The sequence below is a fragment of the Hyla sarda genome, chromosome 7 (genome assembly GCF_029499605.1).
Source record: "Hyla sarda isolate aHylSar1 chromosome 7, aHylSar1.hap1, whole genome shotgun sequence".
NCBI lineage: Eukaryota > Metazoa > Chordata > Amphibia > Anura > Hylidae > Hyla > Hyla sarda.
Genome location: NC_079195.1, coordinates 38,751,781 through 38,779,648, shown reverse-complemented (window position 1 = coordinate 38,779,648; position 27,868 = coordinate 38,751,781). Strand labels below are relative to the sequence as shown.

The 27,868-nt window shown below is 45.6% G+C and overlaps 1 protein-coding gene across 1 annotated transcript; it reads left to right on the top strand.

Annotated features, from left to right (window-relative positions):
* Positions 1–2,124: 2,124 nt before the first annotated feature.
* On the top strand, positions 2,125–5,106 carry LOC130282018 (protein spinster homolog 1-like). Its single transcript, XM_056529848.1, has 2 exons — positions 2,125–2,209; positions 3,554–5,106. Exon 2 carries the CDS (start codon positions 3,579–3,581, stop codon positions 5,091–5,093), a length of 1,515 nt encoding a protein of 504 aa, XP_056385823.1. The 5' UTR covers positions 2,125–2,209; positions 3,554–3,578; the 3' UTR covers positions 5,094–5,106.
* The last annotated feature ends 22,762 nt before the right edge of the window (positions 5,107–27,868 follow it).

The window sequence follows — 27,868 nt, the reverse complement described above, 5'->3', positions numbered from 1 at the left end:
GCGATCCTCCGGTGTCTTGCGCATCTTCTGCAGGGTCCGGGCCTTGCTTTCCGGTGACGTTATTACGCTGCTGCGCCGGCGCGGCGTGCGTAGTGACGTAATAACGACGCCGGAAAGCGAGGCCCGGACCCTGGAGAAGATGCGCAAGATGCCGGAGGATCGCGAAGTGGACCTGGAGCAGCGGGGATAGGTAAGTGAACCTGCTGGGGCACATTACACAGCTATCCGACAGCAGCTTAAGCATTTTGCGCTGTCGGATAGCAGTTAATGCGATGGCCCCGACATATAAAAGCATCGTATGTCGATTTTATCATATGTCAGGGCCATCGTAGGTCGGGGGGTTATTGTATTCCGAAAAACCTGGCATTATCAGCTATCTCGGATATACTGATGAGATTTTCTAAATATTCTGTGGATTTGAGACATTACATTATTGAGGTGGTAGATTTTGTGTTAAAACACAATTATTTTATGTTTGGTAACAATTTTTATTTGCAGCGCACGGGTGCTTCAATGGGAGCAAAGTCATCACCAGCTCGGGCTAAGCTTTTTGTTTTTTGGTGAGAGGAGCAGTTTATTTTTTCTGACACCAATCTATTTTCCACATGCCTCGCATGGTATGGGAGGTATGTAGACGATGTGTTCCTCATTTGGTCGTCTGACCATCTGACCGTTGATGCATTCATGACATATATCAATAATAATCGGTTCAATCTTAAAGAGGTATTCCAGGCAAAAACTTTTTTATATATATCAACTGGCTCCAGAAAGTTAAACAGATTTGTAAATTACTTCTATTAAAAAAATCTTAACCCTTTCAGTACTTATGAGCTTCTGAAGTTAAGGTTGTTATTTTCTGTCTAAGTCCTCTCTGATGACACCTGTCTCGGGAAACGCCCAGTTTAGAATAGGTTTGCTATGGGGATTTGCTTCTAAACTGGGCGATGCCCGAGACAGATGTCATCAGAGAGGACTTAGACAGAAAAAGAACAACCTTAACTTCAGAAGCTCATAAGTACTGAAAGGATTAAGATTTTTTAATAGAAGTAATTTACAAATCTGTTTAACTTTCTGGAGCCAGTTGATATATAAAAAAAAGTTTTGGCCTGGAATACCCCTTTAAGTCCCAGGATGCCCTTGGTCCTAGTGGGGTTAAAAGGTCAAAAGATTAAAAAATATAAACTAAGAAGACACTGTGAAGTACGGGGATATACTCGGCAGGCCTGGAGAAATATTTTTCTAAAAGAAGTTTTTATGTACTTGATGTATTTCTAGGTGTATATATATATATATATATATATATATATATATATATATATATATATATATGTCAAAGAAGAAAGCAGCACTCCTAAAGCGTGAGTAGGTGCCTCCAGCTAGGGTCCGTGTCCAGGATCCTGCATACGTAGTTCCAAGGAAAATGCTGTGGCACTCAAGGTATGGTGAAAAAATGAAAACTATTTATTCATCCCAAATGTGCAAAGAGCAACGTTTCGATGGTCTCACACCATCATTATCAAGTGGCTTCATAATGATGGTGTGAGACCATCGAAACATCGCTCTTTGCACATTTGGGATGAATAAATAGTTTTCATTTTTTCACCATACCTTGAGTGCCACAGCATTTTCCTTGGAACTACGTATGCAGGATCCTGGACCCGGATCCTAGCTGGAGACACCTACTCACGCTTGGAACTATATATATATATATATATATATATATATATACACACACAAATCAAAAAATATGTTGCAGTATCTTGTAATACCTTTTTTATTGGACTAACAGAATTTTGTAGAGACAAGCATTCAGGATTCCTCCCTTTATCAAGTCCAATAGTCAAGGACTAATGATCAATGGACTTGATAAATTATCAGGGAGGAACCCCAAAAGTTTGTCTCTACAAAATTCTGTTAGTCCAATAAAAAAGGTATTACAATCTGCATCACTGGACTAATACGGCTACTCACATTTACTATATATATACATATACACACACATACCTGAAGATGGTTTAGAACCCTGTGATGTCACACATGCTTGTGATGATGTCACCGTAAGCTGAACAAAGAGGTGCGCACCGGCCACAGTCTCTTCAGTGTGTTTTGCATTCACAACCTGTGGTGCAAAGTGTTTCTTAGAGAGTTTCTATTTGCGATAGAGAATTCAAGATTTTGACCGTTCCTTGTCTGAAGAGAGAACCACAAGGTAAGTCTCAGCCTCTTCTATTCATATATACACAGGGCTTTTTGTTTGACAGTTTTTTTTTATTGTTGTTGCTTTTTTTTTAGCAAAAAAAAACAAGCAATGGATTTCCAAAAGAAATAACAAAAGTTATATTCCTCATAGCATTGTGATAATACTTGGCTTAGGCATTAAACATAATAAAATGCACAGATAGTATCATGACCAGAGCTTCTTCTTGCAAAAGTGCTAAAATGCAATTATGCCCAAAAAAGCCCCCAAGAAAATGAGTCCTAATTCATAAAGTTCTAAAAGATATAAGTCTATGAGAAAGATTTGGTGGTGTAGTAAAAGAATGACAGAAAGATTAGGGCAGAAATATAATAGTATATAATAGTATTCTGTGTACTAACACTAGAAATACTCCGGGTACTCCGAAAGGGAAAATGTTTTCAAATCACCTAGTGGCAGAAAGTCATATAGGGTACGGATAGATCCCAATGAGGTGGGGTAGGTTCATTATTAGTAAATGTATATAGCAGGATAGCCCAATTGTATCTACAGTATGAAGTTCACATGGCCCAGTAACCAAACAGCCAAGCCCTTATAATCCGCCATTACTAGGACCGGACAGGTTCAGCGTTATCAGATATTACTAGGACCGGACAGGTTCAGGGTTATCAGATATTACTAGGACCGGACAGTTTCAGGGTTATCAGATATTACTAGGACTGGACAGGTTCAGGGTTAACAGATATTACTAGGACCGGACAGGTTCAGGGTTATCAGATATTACTAGGACCGGACAGGTTCAGGGTTATCAGATATTACTAGGACTGGACAGGTTCAGGGTTATCAGATATTACTAGGACCAGACAAGTTCAGGGTTATCAGATATTACTAGGACCGGACAGGTTCAGGGTTATCAGATATTACTAGGACCGGACAGGTTCAGGGTTATCAGATATTACTAGGACTGGACAGGTTCAGGGTTATCAGATATTACTAGGACCGGACAGGTTCAGGGTTATCAGATATTACTAGGACTGGACAGGTTCAGGGTTAACAGATATTACTAGGACCGGACAGGTTCAGGGTGATCAGATATTACTAGGACCGGACAAGTGCAGGGTTATCAGATATTACTAGGACCGGACAAGTTCAGGGTTATCAGACATTGGAAACCTCAGGGAAGACGTCTCTATATAAAACACTTATAGAGAAGCGTCTTCTTCTGAGGCTGCGATGGTCTTAGTGTTATCTTGTGGTTCTGTGCTGGACATTTCTGCTCTGTATGAAGGATCTATTGTATAATGACAGGAATGATGACATGTTGTCTAATGTCTTCACTTATCTCTCTCTCTCTAGTGTTTTCAGGCTCTGACCTGTGACCATGGCCTCTCCACAAGACCCATTGCTGAAGGAGGAGGAAGAAGCAATGGAGGACCATAGTGATATGGATGTAGAAAAGGGCGATATCCCTGAGAGGCAGAACCTGTCATCTCTAAGCGTGATGTCCACCACACGTTCCATCATCACCGTAGTGATCCTCGCCTTTGTTAATTTGCTCATCTATGCAAATCGCTCCAGCGTGGCGGGGGTGCTGCCTTATATACAGAAAGCATATGACACCAATGCTAGTCTGTCCGGCTTATTGAATACATTGTTCATTGGAAGCTACGTGCTGGTCGCACCAATTGCCGGATATTTGGGCGACCACTGTAATAAGAAATATACTGTTTGCGCAGGAGTCATCGTTTGGCTGAGCATGACACTTACCCTGTCATTCATCCCTGACGGGTATTTCCTGCTCTTCCTGCTGACGAGTGGGCTGGTTGGAGCCGGAGAGGCGACTTTCTGCACCATCGCCCCCTCCATCATTGCAGACCTTTTTACAAGTGACCAGCGGACCCGCATGCTGAACGTGTTTTACTCCGTCATACCTGTAGGCTGCGGACTAGGATACATCATCGGGCCCAAAGTGACTGATGCAGCAAGGGGCGATTGGCACTGGGCATTTCGGGTCACCCCTGGCCTGGGCCTCATAGCTGTGGCTTTGATGATTTTGGTCACAAAGGAGCTTCCAAGAACGACTACAAACGAGAAGAAGAACAACAAATCCCAGAAGTTTTCCAAATGGGCGACAGATCTGAAAAAACTATTTAAAAATCGAAGCTTCATGTTAACCACCATGGGATCGACGGCTGTATCCTTCATAGTGGGAGCCATAGGTGTATGGGGTCCGTCATACCTGACCCACGCACGAACACTCCTACAAGAGAAGGACCCTTGCCGCACTGAACCGTGTGACTATCACGACATCCTAATATTTGGTGTGGTTACAGTCGTCTCTGGCATTCTGGGAGTTGTAGCAGGGTCGGAGATAAGTAAAAAATATCGTAAATCCAACCCACGGGCGGACCCGCTTGTGTGTGGCTGCGCGATGATGCTCTCCGCCCCTTTTCTTCTGTTAGCATTGACTTTTGGTAACATCAGCCTCGTTGCCACCAACATCTTCATCTTCATCGGAGAGACGCTTCTGTCAGTAAATTTCACCCTAATATCTGACATTATACTAAAAGTAGTAACTCCGTGGAGGAGATCTTCAGCTCTGGCCGTGCAGATGACAATCTATCACCTCCTAGGTGACGCCGGCAGCCCGTACCTCATCGGCCTGATATCTGACACCTACGAACGAGGATATGCCAAATCCCCTCTTCTGAAATACCGCAGCCTGGAGTATGCCCTCATGACCTGCACCATAATGGCAGTCATCGGAGGGGCCTTCTTCATGGCCACGGCCCTATATATAGAGAGGGACGAAAAAGAAGCAGAGATGGAATCAGAACCTCCGTCATCCTCCTCCTCCTCCCTGCTTCCTGCCGATGAGGACCGCGCTTCAGACTGAAGAAAAGTCATTGCTTACCTTTATCTCGTTTACTTCATTAAAAGAAAATTAAGAAAAAAAGAACTGCATTTGTTCTATGTTCCACTTTACCCCTTATTCTCTACACAGGGGCGGACACAAACAGCAGAGGGCCCTTGTGCAAAGAATGTGCCTGTGCCCCCCCCCCCCCCAAAACATCAATTGTTCAGCACCCCCCCCCCCCTCCATGTGTCACTTACTCAGGTGGACCCCCATATGTCACTTGCTGTCTAAGTTTCTAATTATTTATTAAGGCCTCCCATATGCCGCAGCTCATTCAAGCCCCCACATTAGGTAGCATAGATTCCCAACATTAGGTAGCATAGATTCCCCACATTAGGTAGCATAGTTTCCTCACATTAGGTAGCATAGTTTCCCCACATTAGGTAGCGTAGATTCCCTACATTAGGTAGCAGTTTCCCCACATTAGGTAGCATAGTTTGCCCACATTAGGTAGCATAGTTTGCCCACATTAGGTAGCATAGTTTCCCCACAATAGGTAGCACAGATTCCCCACATTAGGTAACATAGTTTCCCCACATTAGGTAGCACAGATTCCCCACGTCAGGTAACATCGTTTCCCCACATTAGGTAGCATAGTTTCCCCACATTAGGTAACATAGTTTCCCCACATTAGGTAGCATAGATTCCTCACATTAGGTAGCCATAGCCCCCCCAAACACACAGACAGACACAGACACACACAGAGACACACTTACCTGCCCTGCACAGCGCTTCTCCTCTCCGGCAGCGGCCTGACGAGTGACGTCACTGACGTCCTCCTGAGCGGGTCTGCAGAAGAACGTCACTTGTGCGACGTCCCTCGTCAGACCCCGGTCGGCCGGAGGCAGACTCACTGTCTAAAGTGCCCGCTGCGCTATTATACCCCGCAGCTGCTTTAGAACAGTGAGCAGCGGCGGCGCCAACCCTACCATGAACCTACTAGGCACAAAAAAAAAGGGGGCAGCAAAATGCCGCCCCTGAAAAGTGCCACCTGGGACTTATGGTCCCACCGGGTCCCATGGTAGGGCCGACCAGAGGCGGCTCTAGACTTTGTGAGGCCTTAGGTGAAACTTGAACATGAGGCCCTGCTTTATTTTCTGCTGAAATTACATGGTGGTCCGGCTGTGAGATGGTTATACTGTGACATCACTGTGTATTATCTCTGTAATGTGACATCACTCTGTGTATTATCCCTGTAATGTGACATCACTGTGTATTATCCCTGTACTGTGACATCACTGTGTATTATCTCTGTACTGTGACATCACTGTGTATTATCCCTGTACTGTGACATCACTCTGTATATTATCCCTGTACTGTAACATCACTCTGTATATTATCCCTGTACTGTGACATCACTGTGTATTATTCCTGTACTGCGACATCACTGTGTATTATTCCTGTACTGTGACATCACTGTGTGTATTATCTCTGTACTGTGACATCACTGTGTATTATCCCTGTACTGTGACGTCACTGTGTATTATCCCTGTACTGTGATGTCACTGTGTATTATCCCTGTACTATGACATCACTGTGTATATTATCCCTCCCTGTACTGTGACATCACTGTGTGTATTATCTCTGTACTGTGACATCACTGTGTATTATCCATGTACTGTGACATCGCTGTGTGTATTATCTCTGTACTGTGACATCACTGTGTATTATCCCTGTACTGTGACATCACTGTGTGTATTATCTCTGTACTGTGACATCACTGTGTGTATTATCTATGTACTGTGACATCACTGTGTGTATTATCCCTGTACTGTGACATCACTGTGTATTATCCCTGTACTGTGACATCACTGTGTGTATTATCCCTGTACTGTGACATCACTGTGTGTATTATCCCTGTACTGTGACATCACTGTGTATTATCCCAGTACTGTGACATCACTGTGTATTATGCCTGTACTGTGACATCACTGTGTATTATCCCTGTACTGTGACATCACTGTGTATATTATCCCTGTACTGTGACATCACTGTGTATATTATTCCTGTACTGTGACATCACTGTGTGTATTATCCCTGTACTGTGACATCACTGTGTATATTATCCCTGTACTGTAACATCACTGTGTGTATTATCCCTGTACTGTGACATCACTGTGTATATTATCCCTGTACTGTGACATCACTGTATGTATTATCCCTGTACTGTGACCTCACTGTGTGTATTATCCCTGTACTGTGACATCACTGTGTGTATTATCTCTGTACTGTGACATCACTGTGTGTATTATCCCTGTACTGTGACATCACTGTGTATTATCCCTGTACTGTGACATCAATCTGTATATTATCCCTGTACTGTGACATCACTCTGTATATTATCCCTGTACTGTGACATAAATGTGTATTATTCCTGTACTGTGACATCACTGTGTATTATTCCTGTACTGTGACATCACTGTGTATTATTCCTGTACTGTGACATCACTGTGTATTATTCCTGTACTGTGACATCACTGTGTGTATTATCTCTGTACTGTCACATCCCTGTGTATTATCCCTGTACTGTGACATCACTGTGTATTATCCCTGTACTGTGACATCACTGTGTATTATCCCTGTACTATGACATCACTGTGTATATTATCCCTCCCTGTACTGTGACATCACTGTGTGTATTATCTCTGTACTGTGACATCACTGTGTATTATCCCTGTACTGTGACATCACTGTGTATTATCCCTGTACTGTGACGTCACTGTGTATTATCCCTGTACTATGACATAACTGTGTATATTATCCCTCCCTGTACTGTGACATCACTGTGTGTATTATCTCTGTACTGTGACATCACTGTGTGTATTATCCCTGTACTGTGACATCACTGTGTATTATCCCTGTACTGTGACATCACTGTGTATTATCCCCTTACTGTGACATCACTGTGTATATTATCCCTGTACTGTAACATCACTGTGTGTATTATCCCTGTACTGTGACATCACTGTGTATATTATCCCTGTACTGTGACATCACTGTATGTATTATCCCTGTACTGTGACCTCCCTGTGTGTATTATCCCTGTACTGTGACATCACTGTGTGTATTATCTCTGTACTGTGACATCACTGTGTATTATCCCGGTACTGTGACATCAATCTGTATATTATCCCTGTACTGTGACATCACTCTGTATATTATCCCTGTACTGTGACATCACTGTGTATTATTCCTGTACTGTGACATCACTGTGTATTATTCCTGTACTGTGACATCACTGTGTATTATTCCTGTACTGTGACATCACTGTGTATTATTCCTGTACTGTGACATCACTGTGTGTATTATCTCTGTACTGTCACATCACTGTGTATTATCCCTGTACTGTGACATCACTGTGTATTATTCCTGTACTGTGACGTCACTGTGTATTATCCCTGTACTATGACATCACTGTGTATATTATCCCTCCCTGTACTGTGACATCACTGTGTGTATTATCCCTGTACTGTGACATCACTGTGTATTATCCCTGTACTGTGACGTCACTGTGTATTATCCCTGTACTATGACATCACTGTGTATATTATCCCTCCCTGTACTGTGACATCACTGTGTGTATTATCTCTGTACTGTGACATCACTGTGTATTATCCCTGTACTGTGACATCACTGTGTATTATCCCTGTACTGTGACGTCACTGTGTATTATCCCTGTACTATGACATCACTGTGTATATTATCCCTCCCTGTACTGTGACATCACTGTGTGTATTATCTCTGTACTGTGACATCACTGTGTGTATTATCCCTGTACTGTGACATCACTGTGTATTATCCCTGTACTGTGACATCACTGTGTATTATTCCTGTACTGTGACATCACTGTGTATTATTCCTGTACTGTGACATCACTGTGTATTATCCCTGTACTGTGACATCACTTTGTGTATTTTCCCTGTACTGTGACATCACTTTGTATTGATAGATAGATTGATAGATAGATAGATATGAGATAGATGGATAGATAGATAGATAGATAGATATGAGATAGATAGATAGATATGAGATAGATATGAGATAGATAGATATGAGGATAGATAGATATGAGATAGATGGATAGATAGATATGAGGATAGATATGAGTAAGATAGATAGATGCATAAATAGATGGATATAGATAGATGGATGGATGGATGGATGGATACAGAGATAGATAGATAGATAGGAGACAGATATATAATAGATTGATTGATAGATAGATAGATAGATAGATCAGTGTTTCCCAACCTGGGGGCCTCCAGCTGTTGCAAAACTACAACTCCCAGTATGCTCATGAAGCCAAAGGAATGCTGGGAGTTATAGTTTTGCAACAGCTGGAGGCCCCCTGGTTGGGAAACACTGAACTACCTCCCACTGTCTCCTACAACTTTCCCCCTCTCCCCCAAGCAAGTTACTTACTTTAAAAGGGCAGCATCAGCAGTGGGCACTGGGCAGGTAAGTCTTCATACTGCTGGTGTCCGGGCCTGTATACACACAGCGGGCCTGCTCCACAAGGTCCAGTATACAGGGGAGTGAGAGAGGGGGAGGAGCTTCCTGTCTGCTCTTCCCAGTCTGCATAGCGCGGCCCCTGCGTGGTGACAGGGCTGCAGGCTGAAGGTTTATATAAAAAAAGGATGGCGGAGTAGATGGCTCCGGGGGGCAGGCGTGCAGCGGGGGCTCGGGCCCCTTACTGGTGGCCATGAGAGCTGCTAGTGACCTACTGCTGCTAGGGGGGGGGGGGGGCAATCATAACCTCCCTCTGGCCCCACTAACCTCCCCCTCCGCCCCCCCAGAGATGCCACTGGTTGCAGGGGTGGTTGAACGCAGCGTCCATCCGGGTGCTGTCAAACTTGCTGTGGTCGGGGAGTATGCGGTGGTATGTGGCCTAATGCTCGCCTCTGGGGCCGGACCTGGAGAGGGCAGCGGGCCCCCTCTCACGCTAGGCCCCTGTGCAGCTGAACTGGCTGCACAGGCAATATGTCCGCCCCTGGAGATGTCAGCAGAGATCACTGTGGTCGTGACAGAAGAGAAATCCAAAAAGAAAAGCATTTCCTCTGTAGTATACAGCCCCTAAAAAGTACTGGAAGGATTAAGATTTTTTAATAGAAGTAATTTACAAATCTGTTTAACTTTCTGGCACCAGTTGATTTAAAATAAAAAGTTTTCCACGGGAGTACCCCTTTAACCCCTTAAGGACCGGAGGTTTTTCCGTTTTTGCATTTTCGTTTTTTGCTCCTTGCCTTTAAAAAATCATAACTCTTTCAATTTTGCACCTAAAAATCCATATGATGGCTTATTTTTTGCGCCACCAATTCTACTTTGTAATGACGTCAAGCATTTTGCTCAAAAATCTATGGTGAAGCGGGAAAAAAAATCATTGTGCGACAAAATTGAAAAAGAAAACGCTGTTTTGTAACTTTTGGGGGCTTCCGTTTCTACGTTTTACATTTTTCGGTAAAAATGACACCTGATATTTATTCTGTAGGTCCATACGATTAAAATGATACCCTAATTATATAGGTTTGATTTTGTCGGACTTCTGGAAAAAATCATAACTACATGCAGGAAAATTAATACGTTTAAAATTGTCATCTTCTGACCCCTATAACTTTTTTATTTTTCCATGTATGGGGCGGTATTAGCGCTCATTTTTTGCGCCGTGATCTGAAGTTTTTAACGGTACCATTTTTGCATTGATAGGACTTATTGATCACTTTTTATTCATTTTTAAATGATATAAAAAGTGACCAAAAATGCACTATTTTGGACTTTGGAATTTTTTTGCGCGCACTCCATTGACCGAGCGGTTTAATTAATGATATATTTTTATAATTCGGACATTTCCGCACGCGGTGATACCACATATGTTTATTTTTATTTACACTGTGTTTTTTTTTTATTGGAAAAGGGGGGTGATTCAAACTTTTAATAGGGGAGGAGTTAAATGATCTTTATTCACTTTTTTTTTTCACTTTTTTTTTGCAGTGTTATAGCTCCCATAGGGACCTATAACACTGCACACACTGATCATTGTTATCCCATAGGGACCTATAACACTGCACACACTGATCATTGTTATCCCATAGGGACCTATAACACTGCACACACTGATCATTGTTATCCCATAGGGACCTATAACACTGCACACACTGATCTTCTATGTTGATCACTGGTTTCTCATAAGAAACCAGTGATCAACGATTCTGCCGGTTGACTGCTCATGCCTGGATCTCAGGCACTGAGCAGTCATTCGGTGATCGGACAGTGAGGAGGCAGGAAGGGGCCCTCCCGCTGTCCTGTCAGCTGTTCGGGATGCCGCGATTAGCCGCGGCTATCCCGAACAGCCCGACTGAGCTAGCCGGGAACTTTTACTTTCACTTTTAGCCGCGCGGCTCAGCTTTGAGTGCGCGGCTAAAGGGTTAATAGCGCGCGGCGCCGCGATCGGCGCTGCGCGCTATTAGAGGCGGGTCCCGGCTTCACTATGACGCCGGGCCCGCCATGATATGACGCGGGGTTACTGTGTAACCCCGCGTTATATCAGAAGAGCAGGACCAAGGATGTACCGGTACGTCCTTGGTCCTTAAGGGGTTAATGTCATGGGTAAGGACAGCTTAGGAGATAAAATTTCCCCTGTATAAAATTCATCCAGCATAGTGCAGTGATAAGAGGTTTACAAATTCTGCAACCTCAGGTCCGTCTGATAAAAAGCGTGGAGAATTCTGACACAAGCGCCTGGTAACCTTTGGGCCCGGAGCTGTTACATGACACTGCTCTCGAGCACCAACTCCATAACTTTATCTCCAAGTATTCTTCTGTTCATCCCTCTTGGCATTCGGACACAATCTGAAATTTTTCATCCAACAATTAAAATATGATAATGGTGAAAATATGCTGGCGCGGCTACATCCGAGCAGAGAGACGGCTTTTTATCCGCACAGGATTGTGTGTTGTCAGGAATTTTCTATAGCAATATTTATAAATCAAAACATTTTAACTTATTTCGTGAGAATTAAAAGCCGCGAGTGTCCAGTTGTGTTCTAGGCGTCTGCCAGGATATCAATGGCTGCACTTTTTGGGTTGTAAATACTCTTCTTGTATCAGGTATCATGCACATTCCGAAGAAGGTGTCATAGTTTCTACAGCAATTGTACTCGACGCAGATAAGGAGGTGGATCTGAGCATTATGGCAAATTTATTAAGGATTTCTAAGGACAGACTATCCCAGCGAGATGTCTTCATTTACAAATAGGTAAAGGGGCAACTACTGAGAACCCCATCAATTCATAGAACAAAGAGGTTTAAGTAGACCTATTACTCACTCACAGAGAAGAAAAAAGGAAGACATTAGGGCAGTGCCTCATGTATTACCCTTGGTGTTACACCATACCACTACCACCATACACCCCCCCAAAGGCTACCATAAAGCCTTTTTGGCGTTGCACGAACTGGATTCAGGTGTGTGCCTACTATTGCCACTAGTGAAAGTGTACTCCCCCCTAAAATAACTTTATTCATGTGTTGCTGTGTACAGGAACGGTGCTCGTGGTGCATCATACAAGTGGGCCAAGAGAAAAGTAAGGGGGAAGGCGAAGATTTGTCTACAGTTAAAATGTGTAAACTACGCAATGAGTTCATGCTGCGATCCTCTGGTCCGGTCGGCACAGGCGGAGCTGAACTGCCGCTGGAAAACACGTACATTTGCCTTACGAAGAAAGAGTGCAGTATCAAGAAAATACCAAAGAAATGGAGGCATTGTACATCCGTAAATGGGATCACCCCCGAGAAGGGGAGGAGCCATTAGAAAGGAGAGGAGCAATTGTGGCCAAGTTCGACAAGGTCAGAGATTATGGGACACTCCTTGACTGCCACACTGGGCAGACCATCCTCGTAAACCGGCGAGCAGTGCAAAGGCCATATCTTCATAAGAAGTTCAACACCTTGGAGGTGGGTGAAATTGTTGAGTACACCCCCGTCCAGAGCCTTCTTGGAGAATGGGCTGCAGCGGTCACCAGACCAACAGTCCCAACACAGCTTCCTTTCAAATATTTCCCGTCAATGGATTGGGAGTCCGATCCCTTCAACTTGAGCCCGACAAGGTCTGCTCCTAAAGCCTCCACCAGCGTACCCAAGGAGGAGGAGCTTCAAGAGTCAAGTTTATCATCTTCTATGTACAACAAAGAGTCAAGTGCATCATCCTCTACGTACAGCAATGAACCAAGTTCTTCATCTTCTTCATACCGTCAAGAGTCAAGTTCTACACAGGGTGAAGAAAACAGGCCAAAATTGCGGCCACCCAAGTCGGTACCTAGACCCTCTCGGAGCAGTGAGAGTTTGTCTAACCCTGGGGTACCCACACATGTACCAAGGTTCTCTCGGAGCAGTGAGAGTTTGCCAATTCCTAAGGTATCAACGAAAGGGTCATGGGTTGCTCCTAATTTGGAGATGGTGCTCAAGCCCTATTGCCCCACTGTGATCCCGGCTAGTAAGCCTATAACCCCTTCTCAAGCTGCCTTCCACAACTCCATTCTCACCAATGTGGTGTGGCAAAGCTATGTCAAGTCTGATCCTGCCCCTGATGTTGGCAGATATAGGGGAACCAAGGGAGGCACTGCAAGAGTAAAGAAGAACATCTTCTAAAGAGACTCTAAAGTAATGTCATATTGTTTTTTTCTGTCTATCCATTCTGTCTTACAGTAACCAAGTTCAAGAAAAGTGCCTAGGACTGTGCTAAGTTTGTTTCAGTTTAAAGTTCAGCAACGTAACCACTAAGCTTGTGCCTGACTATTAAGTCAAGAGACTCCTAGCCTGTAGGAGATTCATCAAGGACTGTACCCGGCTGAGTTGTGGTTAAGGCCGTGTTCATTTTTCTTTGGACTACTAGTGTAGGTGGACTGCTGATCCTTACACGCCATTTTGTATATTTTTCCTCAATTGGACTCCTAGTGTATGTGGACTGCTGATCCTTACGCGCCTGCTTCATGTATATACCACCAACTTCATAAGAACTCTTATGATAAATGTTGTACTTATCGGGTGAATGCACCTGAAATATGTTGGAGTGTTGATAAATGTATAGTAAATATGTATATGGTTCTGTACACAGAAAGATGTCCTTGTGTCTGTGTACACAAATAGTAAGTAAGTTTTGTACATAGAAAATATAGTCCAATGTCTATGTACCTTAAAATAACTCAGAGTTGTATGTGGAAAATATCGACGTACAGCACGTGTACACTCAATACTTAAAAGCAAACTAATTTTTGTACATACAAATGTATCATAAATCAAAGCTGTTTAGTAGTAACTCAACAGGGGACACCTCGGCTCCTCCGAGGGTAGTATTATTGCTGTCGCCCATCACTAGCACCTGTCTCAACCAAAAATGATAGGGAGGATTCCCTTTCAAATAGTACTTGCACATAGTACCCTAGATTACTCACTTAATGTACTACCTCAAAATTTCTCTAGTACATAAAACAAATAAATATCTCACTTAAGAAAAACACTTAAGGAATTGTAGCATATTGATACCCAATTCATGCCACTGTTAGGTACACTTCTTCTCTTCTTTATTCATTACGTGTGTGAGATGCTCTGCCTGGCCAGTAGATGCTTTTGCTTGTACAAAAATAAACACGTAATTCTTAGAATAACCTGGATAGGTTGTTTTGAAAGTGCTCTAGGGGTAAGTAGCATGTAGTCCATAGACCCTAGTAGCCACCCTTACTGTGACCTAGTTTCCGGCTAGCCAGTATACCTTTCGTGTACTAACTAACAGGTAACTTAATGTTTGGCATATAGAATGTGTGAGATAATGCAAATGTCTAGTCAGCTTGATGCAAAAGGTGAATAGAGCTGTACTAATATCTAGTTAGCCTTATGTACAGAAGTATGTGTTAATGTTCAGTTTAGCCTCATCAAAATGTATAGAGAGCTAATAAAAAATGTCTTAGGCAGCTATCTAATTGTCTAGAGAGACCTAATTGCCTAGTAAGCCTCAAAATGTATCATAAGTTTTATAAAGTTGTATAGGAAGCTAGAAACTAAAGGATAGATAGCTTCTTTAATTGTCTAGATAGCATTCAATTGTCTAGATAGCATCAAAATGTTTTAGTCTACCTAGGATATATAGCAAATGTACAGTTCATCCTGTTCTATACCATCCTGTTCTAGTCCTAGTCCCTCTGTCTCAGGGGACAGACGTCGAGGCCGACTTATCTTTAGTAAGGGGGTTTATGGTGTCCCAGTACTGCATTCTATACGGTACTTGTTTATTTATGGGTCCCAATAGCCAGAGTCCCTAGGACTTAGGGATCCCTCTTAGCCAGTCTACCCCTAGTCGCCTCTATTCTAGTGTATAAATCTCAAATTTATCCATAGGTTAATGTAAATAGGATAGTACATGTAAATAAATGGTTAATTACTTGTTTCCATGGCGTCACAGGGCCTTCGGGTCATGTGATGCGTTTCAGGCCTCACTTTGGTATTTCTAGCCTCGTTTTGGTTTTATTATGTGTATAGGACCTGTATAGGAAGTCAGATGATCACCCAGAAGCCTGTGTGACGGTGAGTGACAGCTGACCTTGGACCTATCAAATTAGGCTCCGCCCCCTGTCCATATAAGGGACGCGCCAGCCATTTCCGTTCTCTTTGTTCCTGGGTTGCCAAGTGAGTGTCACGACTCGGCTGGCTGGAGGTGGATCCTCTGTGCCAGAGAGGGATTGGCGTGGACCGTGCTGGTGGACCGGTTCTAAGTTGCTACTGGTATTCACCAGAGCCCGCCGCAAAGCGGGATGGTCTTGCAGCGGCGGTAGCAACCAGGTCGTATCCACCAGCAACGGCTCAACCTCTCTGACTGCTGAAGATAGGCGCGGTACAAGGGAGAAGACAAGAGCAAGGTCGGACGTAGCAGAAGGTCAGGGCAGGCAGCAAGGATCGTAGTCAGGGGCAACGGCAGGAGGTCTGGAACACAGGCTAGGAACACACAAGGGAACGCGCGCTGGGACAACACAGACGGGGAACGGGTCAGGTACGGGAGCCGAGATGCGCATCGCGAGCGGGCGCGTCCCGCATCGCGAATCGCATCCCGGCTGGGAGTAATATCGCAGCGCACCCGGTCAGCAGGTCTGACCGGGGCGCTGCGAATGAGAGAACGCTGCGAGCGCTCCGGGGAGGAGCGGGGACCCGGAGCGCTCGGCGTAACAGTACCCCCCCCCCTTGGGTCTCCCCCTCTTTTTGGAGCCTGAGAACCTGAGGATAAGACTTTTGTCCAGGATGTTGTCCTCAGGTTCCCAGGGTCTCTTCTCAGGGCCGTAATTCTCCCAGTCGACCAAGAAGAATCTTTTACCTCTGACCGTTTTGGATGCTAGAATCTCCTTCACAGAAAAGATGTCAGAAGATCCGGAAACTGGAGTGGGCGAAACAACTTTGGGAGAGAAGCGGTTAAGGATGAGTGGTTTAAGGAGAGAGACATGGAAGGCATTGGGAATACGGAGAGAAGGAGGAAGAAGGAGTTTGTAAGAGACAGGGTTGATCTGGCACTTGATTTTGAAAGGACCAAGATAGCGTGGTCCCAGTTTGTAACTGGGGACACGAAAGCGGACATATTTAGCGGAGAGCCATACCTTGTCTCCGGGAGCAAAAATGGGGGGAGTTCTTCTTTTTTTATCAGCAAATCTTTTCATCCGGGATGAAGCCTGTAAAAGAGAATTTTGGGTCTCTTTCCATATGGTGGAAAGATCAAGAGTCACTTCATCCACAGCGGGCAAACCAGAGGGCAAGGGAGTAGGGAGGGGGGGAAGAGGGTGACGGCCGTACACCACGAAAAATGGGGACCTGGCAGAAGATTCGGAGACTCTGAAGTTGTATGAGAATTCGGCCCATGGTAGAAGATCTGCCCAGTCATCCTGGCGGGAGGAAACAAAATGCCGTAAATAGTCACCCAGGACCTGATTAATTCTTTCTACTTGCCCATTGGATTGGGGATGATAAGAAGAAGAGAAGTTTAATTTGATCTTGAGCTGTTTACAGAGGGCCCTCCAGAATTTAGACACGAATTGGACGCCTCTATCTGAGTCGATATGCGTGGGCAAACCGTGAAGGCGAAAAATGTGTACAAAAAATTGCTTTGCCAACTGAGGCGCTGAAGGAAGACCAGGAAGAGGAATAAAATGTGCCATCTTGGAAAATCGATCAATGACCACCCAAACAACTGTGTTGCCACGGGATGAGGGCAAGTCCGTAATAAAGTCCATACCAATCTGTGACCAAGGCTGTTCAGAAACAGGCAGAGGATGAAGGAGACCAGCAGGCTTCTGGCGAGGAGTCTTATCCCGGGCACAGACAGTACAGGCCCGCACGAAATCAATAACATCAGTCTCCAGAGTCGGCCACCAATAAAATCGAGAGATGAGTTGCAAGGATTTTTTGATGCCCACATGGCCTGCGAGGTGGGAGGAGTGTCCCCATTTGAGAATCCCGAGACGCTGGCGTGGAGAAACGAAGGTCTTCCCTGGAGGAGTTTGCCTGATGGAAGCTGGAGAAGGGGAGATCAGACAGTCCGGAGGAATGATGTGTTGCGGAGAGACCTCTACTTCAGAGGCATCAGAAGAACGAGAGAGGGCATCGGCCCTAATGTTCTTGTCAGCAGGGCGAAAATGGATTTCAAAGTTAAAACGGGCAAAGAACAACGACCACCTAGCCTGGCGAGGGTTCAGTCGTTGGGCAGACTGGAGGTAGGAGAGATTCTTGTGATCAGTGTATATGATAACTGGAAATTTTTATCCCTCCAGCAGGTGCCTCCATTCCTCAAGCGCCAATTTAATGGCCAGTAGTTCTCGATCCCCGATGGAATAGTTTCTCTCCGCCGGGGAGAAGGTCCTAGAAAAAAACCCACAAGTCACAGCATGCCCGGAAGAATTTTTTTGTAGAAGGACAGCTCCAGCTCCCACTGAGGAGGCATCTACCTCCAATAGGAAGGGTTTAGATGGGTCAGGTCTGGAGAGCACGGGAGCGGAAGAAAAGGCAGACTTGAGATTTTTAAATGCGTCTTCCGCTTGGGGGGACCAGGACTTGGGATTGGCATTTTTCTTGGTTAAAGCCACGATAGGAGCCACAATAGTGGAAAAGTGTGGAATAAACTGTCTGTAATAATTGGCGAACCCCAAAAAACGTTGGATAGCACGGAGTCCGGAGGGGCGTGGCCAATCTAAGACGGCAGAGAGTTTATCTGGGTCCATTTGTAGTCCCTGGCCAGAGACCAAGTATCCTAGGAAAGGAAGAGATTGACATTCAAAGAGACATTTCTCCATTTTGGCATAAAGTTGATTGTCACGAAGTCTCTGAAGAACCATGCGGACATGCTGGCGGTGTTCTTCTAAGTTGGCAGAAAAAATCAGAATATCGTCCAGATAAACCACAACACAGGAATATAGGAGATCACGAAAAATTTCATTAACAAAGTCTTGGAAGACGGCAAGGGCGTTGCACAGGCCAAAGGGCATGACCAGATACTCAAAGTGTCCATCTCTGGTGTTAAATGCGGTCTTCCATTCGTCCGCCTCCCTGATGCGGATGAGATTATAAGCACCTCTTAAGTCCAGTTTGGTAAAGATGTGGGCACCTTGTAAGCGATCAAAGAGTTCCGAGATAAGAGGTAAGGGGTAGCGTTTTTTTACCGTGATTTTATTAAGTCCGCGGTAATCAATACAAGGACATAGGGAGCCATCTTTTTTGGACACAAAAAAAAATCCAGCTCCGGCAGGAGAGGAGGACTTGCGGATAAACCCCTTTTTTAAATTCTCCTGGATGTACTCCGACATGGCAAGAGTCTCTGGAGCAGACAGAGGATAGATTCTGCCCCGGGGTGGGGTAGTACCCGGGAGCAGGTCAATAGGACAGTCATAAGGCCTGTGAGGAGGCAAAGTCTCAGCTTGCTTTTTGCAAAAAACGTCAGAATAGTCCATATAAGCCTTAGGAAGACCGGTTACAGGGGGAACCACAGGGTCACGGCAAGGAGTACTGGGCACCGATTTAAGACAGTCCTTGTGACAAGAAGTACCCCAGTTCTTGATTTCTCCTGTGGACCAATCAAGGGTTGGGGAATGGCGTTGAATCCACGGTAATCCAAGAAGAATTTCAGAAGTGCAGTTGGAGAGGACCAAAAATTCAATTTTTTCGTGATGAGGTCCGATGCACATTAGGATAGGTTCCGTGCGGTAACGCACGGTACAGTCCAATCTTTCATTGTTAACAGAATTGATGTAGAGGGGTCTGGCGAGACTGGTCACCGGGATGTTGAACCTGTTGATGAGAGAGGCCAAAATAAAATTTCCTGCAGATCCGGAATCCAAGAAGGCCGTAGCAGAGAAGGAGAAGGTAGAGGAAGATACCCGCACAGGCACAGTAAGGCGTGGAGAAGCAGAGTAGACATCAAGAACTGTCTCATCTTTGTGCGGAGTCAGCATACGTCTTTCCAGGCGGGGAGGACGGACAGGACAATCTTTCAAGAAGTGTTCGGTACCGGCACAGTACAGGCATAGGTTCTCCATGCGGCGTTGTGTCCTCTCTTGAGGTGTCAAGCGAGACCGGTCAACTTGCATAGCCTCCACGGCGGGAGGCACAGGAACGGATTGCAGAGGACCAGAGGAGAGAGGAGCCGGGGAGAGAAACCGCCTCGTGCGAACAAAGTCCATATCCTGGCGGAGCTCCTGACGCCTTTTGGAAAAACGCATGTCAATGCGGGTGGCAAGATGAATAAGTTCATGCAGGTTAGCAGGAATTTCTCGTGCGGCCAGCACATCTTTAATGTTGCTGGATTGGCCTTTTTTAAAGGTCGCGCAGAGGGCCTCATTATTCCAGGATAATTCGGAGGCAAGAGTACGGAATTGGATGGCGTACTCGCCAACAGAAGAATTACCCTGGACCAGGTTCAGCAGGGCAGTCTCAGCAGAAGAGGCTCGGGCAGGTTCCTCAAAGACACTTCGGATCTCCGTGAAGAAGGAGTGTACAGAGGCAGTGACGGGGTCATTGCGGTCCCAGAGCGGTGTGGCCCATGACAGAGCTTTCCCAGACAGAAGGCTGACTACGAAAGCCACCTTAGACCTTTCAGTTGGAAACTGGTCCGACATCATCTCCAAGTGCAGGGAACATTGCGAAAGAAAGCCACGGCAAAACTTAGAGTCCCCATCAAATTTATCCGGCAAGGATAATCGTAAGCCGGAAGCGGCCACTCGCTGCGGAGGAGGTGCAGGAGCTGGCGGAGGAGATTGTTGCTGGAGCTGTGGTAATAGCTGCTGTAGCATCACGGTCAGTTGAGACAGCTGGTGACCTTGTTGCGCTATCTGTTGCGACTGCTGGGCGACCACCGTGGTGAGGTCGGCGACAACTGGCAGTGGGACTTCAGCGGGATCCATGGCCGGATCTACTGTCACGACTCGGCTGGCTGGAGGTGGATCCTCTGTGCCAGAGAGGGATTGGCGTGGACCGTGCTGGTGGACCGGTTCTAAGTTGCTACTGGTATTCACCAGAGCCCGCCGCAAAGCGGGATGGTCTTGCAGCGGCGGTAGCAACCAGGTCGTATCCACCAGCAACGGCTCAACCTCTCTGACTGCTGAAGATAGGCGCGGTACAAGGGAGAAGACAAGAGCAAGGTCGGACGTAGCAGAAGGTCAGGGCAGGCAGCAAGGATCGTAGTCAGGGGCAACGGCAGGAGGTCTGGAACACAGGCTAGGAACACACAAGGGAACGCTTTCACTGGCACAATGGCAACAAGATCCGGCGAGGGAGTGCAGGGGAAGTGAGGTATAAGTAGGGAGTGCACAGGTGAGAATACTGATTAGGCCTGCTGCGCCAATCAGTGGCGCAGCGGCCCTTTAAATGGCAGAGACCCGGCGCGCGCGCGCCCTAAGGAGCGGGGCCGCGCGCGCCGGGACAACACAGACGGGGAACGGGTCAGGTACGGGAGCCGAGATGCACATCGCGAGCGGGCGCGTCCCGCATCGCGAATCGCATCCCGGCTGGGAGTAATATCGCAGCGCACCCGGTCAGCAGGTCTGACCGGGGTGCTGCGAATGAGAGAACGCTGCGAGCGCTCCGGGGAGGAGCGGGGACCCGGAGCGCTCGGCGTAACAGTGAGCAACATCTCTCTATAGAACCTGCGCTGCTATAAACCGTGAGTTAGGCCCAAGCCTCGCAGCAACGGCCGATCCTTAGCAAATATAGAGTGTATCAATCCCCAAACACTCTGCGGGACCACCGGACCTAATCTACCCCTAAATCCGGACAGATCCACGCACCAATTACTTTGATTCTATTAACCTGCAAAAGACGCAAGGTCCACAGCAACTGTCAGTCATTGAAGTCTATAGAAGTGTATTGCAGAGACTGTAACTGTATTCTGAATGTACCACAAGTTCAAGAGTAAAGTTTACTTCAGTTCAAGTTTAACTCCAGTGTGGACCTTCAGTCATTACCTGCATACGCCTGTCGTTTCTGGGAAGGGCGGTGATAGGCCGAAGCTATACCTCAGTAATACCAGCCCTCACCCTGGCGTCACGAGTGACAGGGTTAATATTAACCCCTCATATACCGATGCCATACCACCACCACCATACACCCCCCCCAAGGGCTACCACACAGAGTATCACTGACAGCTAATACAACGGTAAAAGCCGTATGACCAACAGGAGTCTTCATCGGTATTATTCAGTGTGGTTCAACCTCATCTATCAAGCCTACGAATAGGAACTTCTGTTTAAAGGAAACTGCATAGGACTTGAGTAATTCCAATTTCGAACAGAACTATACAGCATGGACTGTTAGCAATACCTTTACTCACATAACACCTTTGTCCTCCCCAAATGTATATCCTATACTGCTTTACCAGACATGCAGAAGATTTCATTTTTCACTTCAATGTTATGATAGGTGAAGCAAACAACAGCTTTCTCTCCTGGAAGTCAAGATAGTGCATTAGACAAAGCCAAATGTAAACTACCAGAAATAAATTGTGTATTTCTGGAGTAAACATTGCCAAGACAGAACACAGAAAGTGAACAGTAGCCTGCGACTATTAAGAAGTCCATGTGCCAGGTTACTCCTCGCTTTAACAGCTCATCAGTCTCGGCAAGGAGGGCGAATACTCTGCAGCCTCAGATCAAGAGTAAAGCATGTATACAAGTGGGTTATTCTCGAGAGTCTTCAGATCGGAGATTCTCAGAAGCCTTTTTTGTTCGTTCTGCCAACTGGCGTGAAGGATGAAGACGGGTGTAATTTCTCAACTTTCTTCAGTTGAAGGAAATAAGAATGGAATTTTCCATCATTTACTTCAAGATGAATAAATGGACAAAAGAAGAAGGTCTACTGCCCATTCCTCCTTGTTTACATAAGACAATCCTGTTTAGCTATTGCCCAGTGATCATCATCCTTCTTACCAATCTTCTGGAAATGTGTTATGAAATCTCCACCATGTATGTATCCTAACATACCACCCAAGCACCAGAAGATAGAGCCCGGTCTGCAAATGTTCTTCCAGACCTACAGCATTCTTGAGAGCTCGCATTTCCTTCATTAGTCATTGCTTTTTAATCTCTGGATTTTTACAAAAGCCAAGACATTCATATTTTTTTATGTTCTACATCGGGCTCAGATTAAGTTGCGTTCTGAAATGTTCCACTGGAAATATCAGCTTGAAATGTTGTAGGAAAATTTCCTATCCTACTAAAGACCAAAAAAAGTGACACCAACTTATAAGGTATTGGAAATGTAACAAACGTTTACTACTAGAATAAATTAGACTTTGTGAACCCTGGCATTCATGAGAAGCTGTTATGTTTCAAGAAGGCCAGTGAGAGCTGCGCGAGGGGGTTCTCTTCCCATAAAGCCCTGAAATAACTTGACTGGAGATCATTGTAGGGAGCCAAAAACAACACATGGAGAAGTTATTTGTATGGCTCTAAATTCAATTCGATAAAAATTAGTGTGAATTTATGAGTTTTATATATGAGGTGTTTTACATCGAAGGATGAATAATGGTTGTGTTGCTCGTACTGCCATGGAAAAGTGCTCCAATGTAATAAATGGAACGAATAGAAAGAAGGATGTGCTGGACTGTGCAACTAGCAGAAGAAAGATTTATAAGAACAAATCATAGCCGTGAATGATGAACAGAGACAGCTTACTTATTTGAATGGAAATTGTGTAATTCTTAATTTTCCCTGTGGAGGCGCTGTTGGCAAACTAGACTCGTGCTGCTGGGTTCCACCACAGATTAGACATCACGGAGGTGTCTAAAGAACAACTCCTGTTTTGTCCATTTTAACAACAAATGTGACCATCCATAATGGACACCTCTTTGAAATAGGAAATTCCATATCATTGTACCTGGTATGGCACATAAGAGGAGCTAAAAATTGATGGGCAGTGGTTGGCCCTTTGCGGGCTAATGTTGATTCTGTGACGGAACTAGAAGTGACTGTCTCGCTGAGGAAATAGCACAGCAATAACTTGATAGAAACAGTCTTTGCGGTGGAAATCAAGTAGACTTTACTAAGAAGAGGCCCTGTACGCTTAATGGTTACAGTAACATAAATGCAGATGCCCAGAGCCTGGATATTAATCTGTAATAAAACCACATGGGCACACCACCATGCAACTAAAGCAAAACACAGTAACATGTCACACGGCATTACTACAATGGACATTGCTATGGTAAGTAGGGACCCGTCAGCATGAACGGGGCTCTCGCATAGTCCACTAAAAACCCTGCTTCACGCTCCTTACATGCAGCTCAGTAAAGTCTGCTTCATTCAGCTCCCTTTATCAGCTTGTGGAGCAGTGGAGGAGACATCCCTAGGGCAAAATGTATATTAGCTATTTTCTCTTGTTTTATCATTTTTATTTGTCACGTTTGCCACATGTACAGTACCGTATATACTCGAGTATAAGCCGAGTTTTTCAGCACGATTTTTCGTGCTGAAAACATCCACCTCGGCTTATACTCGAGTGAACTCTCCGCCTGTTCAGTGGTCTTCAACCTGCAGACCTCCAGATGTTTCAAAACTAAAACTCCCATCATGCCCGGACAGCCATCGTCGTCAAGGCAACATCATAGTCCGAGGCCGGGCCCAAAGCGCGGAGAAGATGCCCCCCTGGTGAAGATGGACACCCCGGAACGACTAACACTCCCCACCGGACAGTCCCTGCAGAGTAGATGGCCCGGATCAGCTAACCCTTCCTTCCCACCGAGGGGAGGTGAGTACAAAACAAAAGGGGGGGTGGGGCTGGATGATGACGAAGGCCGCAGTGGTCTTCAACCTGCGGACCTCCAGATGTTTCAAAACTACAACTTCCAGCATGCCCGGACAGCCGATGGCTGTCTGGGCATGCTGGGAGTTGTAGTTTTGCAACATCTGAAGGTCCACAGGTTGAAGACCACTGTTGACAGGCGGTGGTGATGACAAGGGGGGGGGGTGGGATGATGAAAAGGGGATGATGACAGGCGGTGATGATGAAGGGAGGTGCGGGATAATTACAGGGGGATGATGACAGGCAGTGATGATGAAGGGGGGGTGTGGGATGATGACAGGGGGATGATGACAGGTGGTAATGATGAAGGGGGGGATGATGACAGGCGGTGATGATGAAGGGGGGGGATGATGACAGGCGGTGATGATGACGGGGGTCTGGATGATGACAGGGGGGATGATGTATTTCCCACCCTAGGCTTGTAGTCGAGTCAATAACTTTTCCTGGGTTTTTGGGGTGAAATTAGGGGCCTCGGCTTATATTCGGGTCGGCTTATACTCAAGTATATACGGTATGTGTTTATTGGCTCTGTGGTGTCTGGTACCAGCCTGTTGTTTCCAGGTAAGGCCAGCATTCAGGCTCCATTATGGCCCATAAAACAATTGTATCTCTACTCTGTATGCAAATTGAAATTTGGTTGACAGGTTTGTCATGGGTGCTTTTGGCCTGCTGTATGTGACTTGGTATCTTGGTCTTGGAGTTTCTTATCCCTTGACATCATAAATACAAAGGCAAAATATAGCTACAGTATACGACTATTTTATGTCAGCATGTGCACAGAAGCATAGGACATATTGTGTACTCCTACACTATTATAATTTACCAAAAAAGAGGAATGGAGCCACTTATTACATATATATTTTATTGGTATACATTAAAATAACAAAAAAGATAAAAATACATATCAAGGGAAGAAGAAATTCCACTGAGAATAAATGAGCGTCACTCCAGATCAGACCCACATCACAATAAAGAAGAAATTACATGGTAGATATTCCCTTTATATATCTATATATGTATAAAACTCAATGGCCCTCATTTACAGAGACTGGAGCGTTGGTTAGGTTTTTTTTTTTTCAGTGTATTCGTCTTTTTTTTCCTTGTGATTTACTAATCTGTCGCCCAATTTCCCTTTCTTTCTGTCGCAGGTTTTTTTTCTGTCGCACAAAATGTATTCTGTGCGACAGAAAAAAAAGTCTCTGCAAATTCTGACTACATTAGTGCTTGTACTACTGCCCCCATCATGGAACAGGGTCTGTTCCATGTTGGGGGTAGTAGTACAGGGGCTGAGGGATTGATCCCACCGGGTCTGAGACCCGATCCGATCAAATGTTATTAAGCAGGGGAGCGGGCGGCATGCTCCGATCCCCTGCAATGTACTGTAAACTTTCATTTTTAAATTCCCCACCAGAAGCCCTGAATGGCCGGGACCGAGGAGCCAATCATGGCTCCTGGCAGAGTTTTAATATAGAAGCGCTGTGGTGGGCAAAGATGTATAGAATCGCTGGGGGGGTATATATCTGGCCCCTCCAGCGTTTCTATATATCTTTCCCCCTGCTGCACTATATCAAACTTAGTGGCCGCTGCGCTTGAATAAATGTACTGCCCCCCCAGCGCTATTATATATCTATACTGACCCCCGCTGTGCATATACTGACCCCCGCTGCGCATATTTATATATATATTTATATATATATATATACTGCCCCCCCAAGCTGCGCATATTAATCTTAATGTTGTCCCTCCCCTGGCAGCCAATGAATGAAAACTCTATTAGCGGGGGAGTGGAGGGCTGTCATTCATAGCGGTGAGCCGGCATTTGTATATGTATGCTGCGAGGTCAGACATATATCCATATGTCTGACCCCCACAGCATGATATGCAGCTTCTGCCCGCTATGAATGACAAACTCTTAGCAGCGAGAGCGGGCAGCAGCCCTCCGCTCCCCCGCTAATAGAGTTTTCATTCATTGGCAGCCATGAAGCCATGAAGATTAATATGTGCAGCTTGGGGGGGGGGGGGGGGGGGCAGTATATATATATATATATATACAGGTGGCCTTGACGTGGCGAGTGGGCTTGTACTTTTTGATAAAAACTGTATACTAACAACCTGTTAGTTTTTTATATTATGCTGAGAAGCAATCAGATCATTATACAAGATTGTAGATGTGCGACCATGCCTGTTTCTTCTACCCGTATTCACACTGTGTTTTCTATCCCCTCCTTTTTTTTTATTTGAACATGTGTCTGCACTCTTCCCCACCCCCTCAGACCAACCCTATATAAGTAGTAGTTAGCTACACAAGGGCCATTTCTTTCCTAGCAGCCTCCCAGTCTGACTGGGAGAGCTTGGTAAGTGAGCTATTACACCTTGTTCACACTGGTGTGGTGCTGTGCGGTGTCCGTTGCTGCCGTGGCGCCGTGTCTGCGGGGAGGTGCGGCCCATAGACTGGTTTGAGTGGCATTGGGGCCGCTCTGCCAGTGGGTCGTTCCCCCCGTGGGCACTGGTGTCGCGGCGGTGGTGGTCGCCGCCCGGTGCTGCGCCATTTTATGCTAGGGACGTTAGGGACCCACTCTGAATAGGTGGCCTTGACGTGGCGAGTGGGCTTGTACTTTTTGATAAAAACTGTATACTAACAACCAGTCAGTTTTTGATATTATGCTGAGAAGCAATCAGATCATTATACAAGATTGTAGATGTGCACCATGCCTGTTTCTTCTACCTGAATTCATATATATAAATATGCGCAGCGGGGGTCAGTATATGCGCAGCGGGGGTCAGTATAGATATATAATGGCGCTGGGGGGGCAGTACATTTATTCAAGCGCAGCGGCCACTAAGTTTGATATAGCGCAGCAGGGGGAAAGATATATAGAAACGCTGGAGGGGCCAGATATATACCCCCCCCCCAGCGATTCTACACATCTTTGCCCACCACAGCGCTTCTATATTAAAACTCTGTCAGGAGCCCTGATTGGCTCCTTGGTCCCGGCCATTCAGGGCTTCTGGTGGGAAATGTAAAAATTAAAGTTTACTGTACATTGCAGGGGATCGGAACATGCCGCCCGCTCCCCTGCTAAATAACTTTTGATCGGATCGGGTCTCAGAAGTGAGACCCGGCGCGATCAATCCCTCAGCCCCTGTACTACTACCCCCAACATGGAACAGACCCTGTTCCATGCTGGGGGTAGCAGGATTTACTCAGTTTTGAGTAATTTCCCGACAGCTCAGAGCTGTCGGGTTTCTGTGAAGCAAAACTCACAGGTTTTCCTGTGAGTTTTCTTCCCACTCGGAGGGGTTTTTCTCTTTTTGTCGGGAAAAACGCCCCTTTTGTAGTTTTTTTTTTCCACTCTGAGTGACTTTGATTTTGTCAGGTTGTGCGCCAGATTCTGGCGCAAATTCTGGCGCAAATTCTGGCGCAGACAGAATTCTGGCGCAAAACC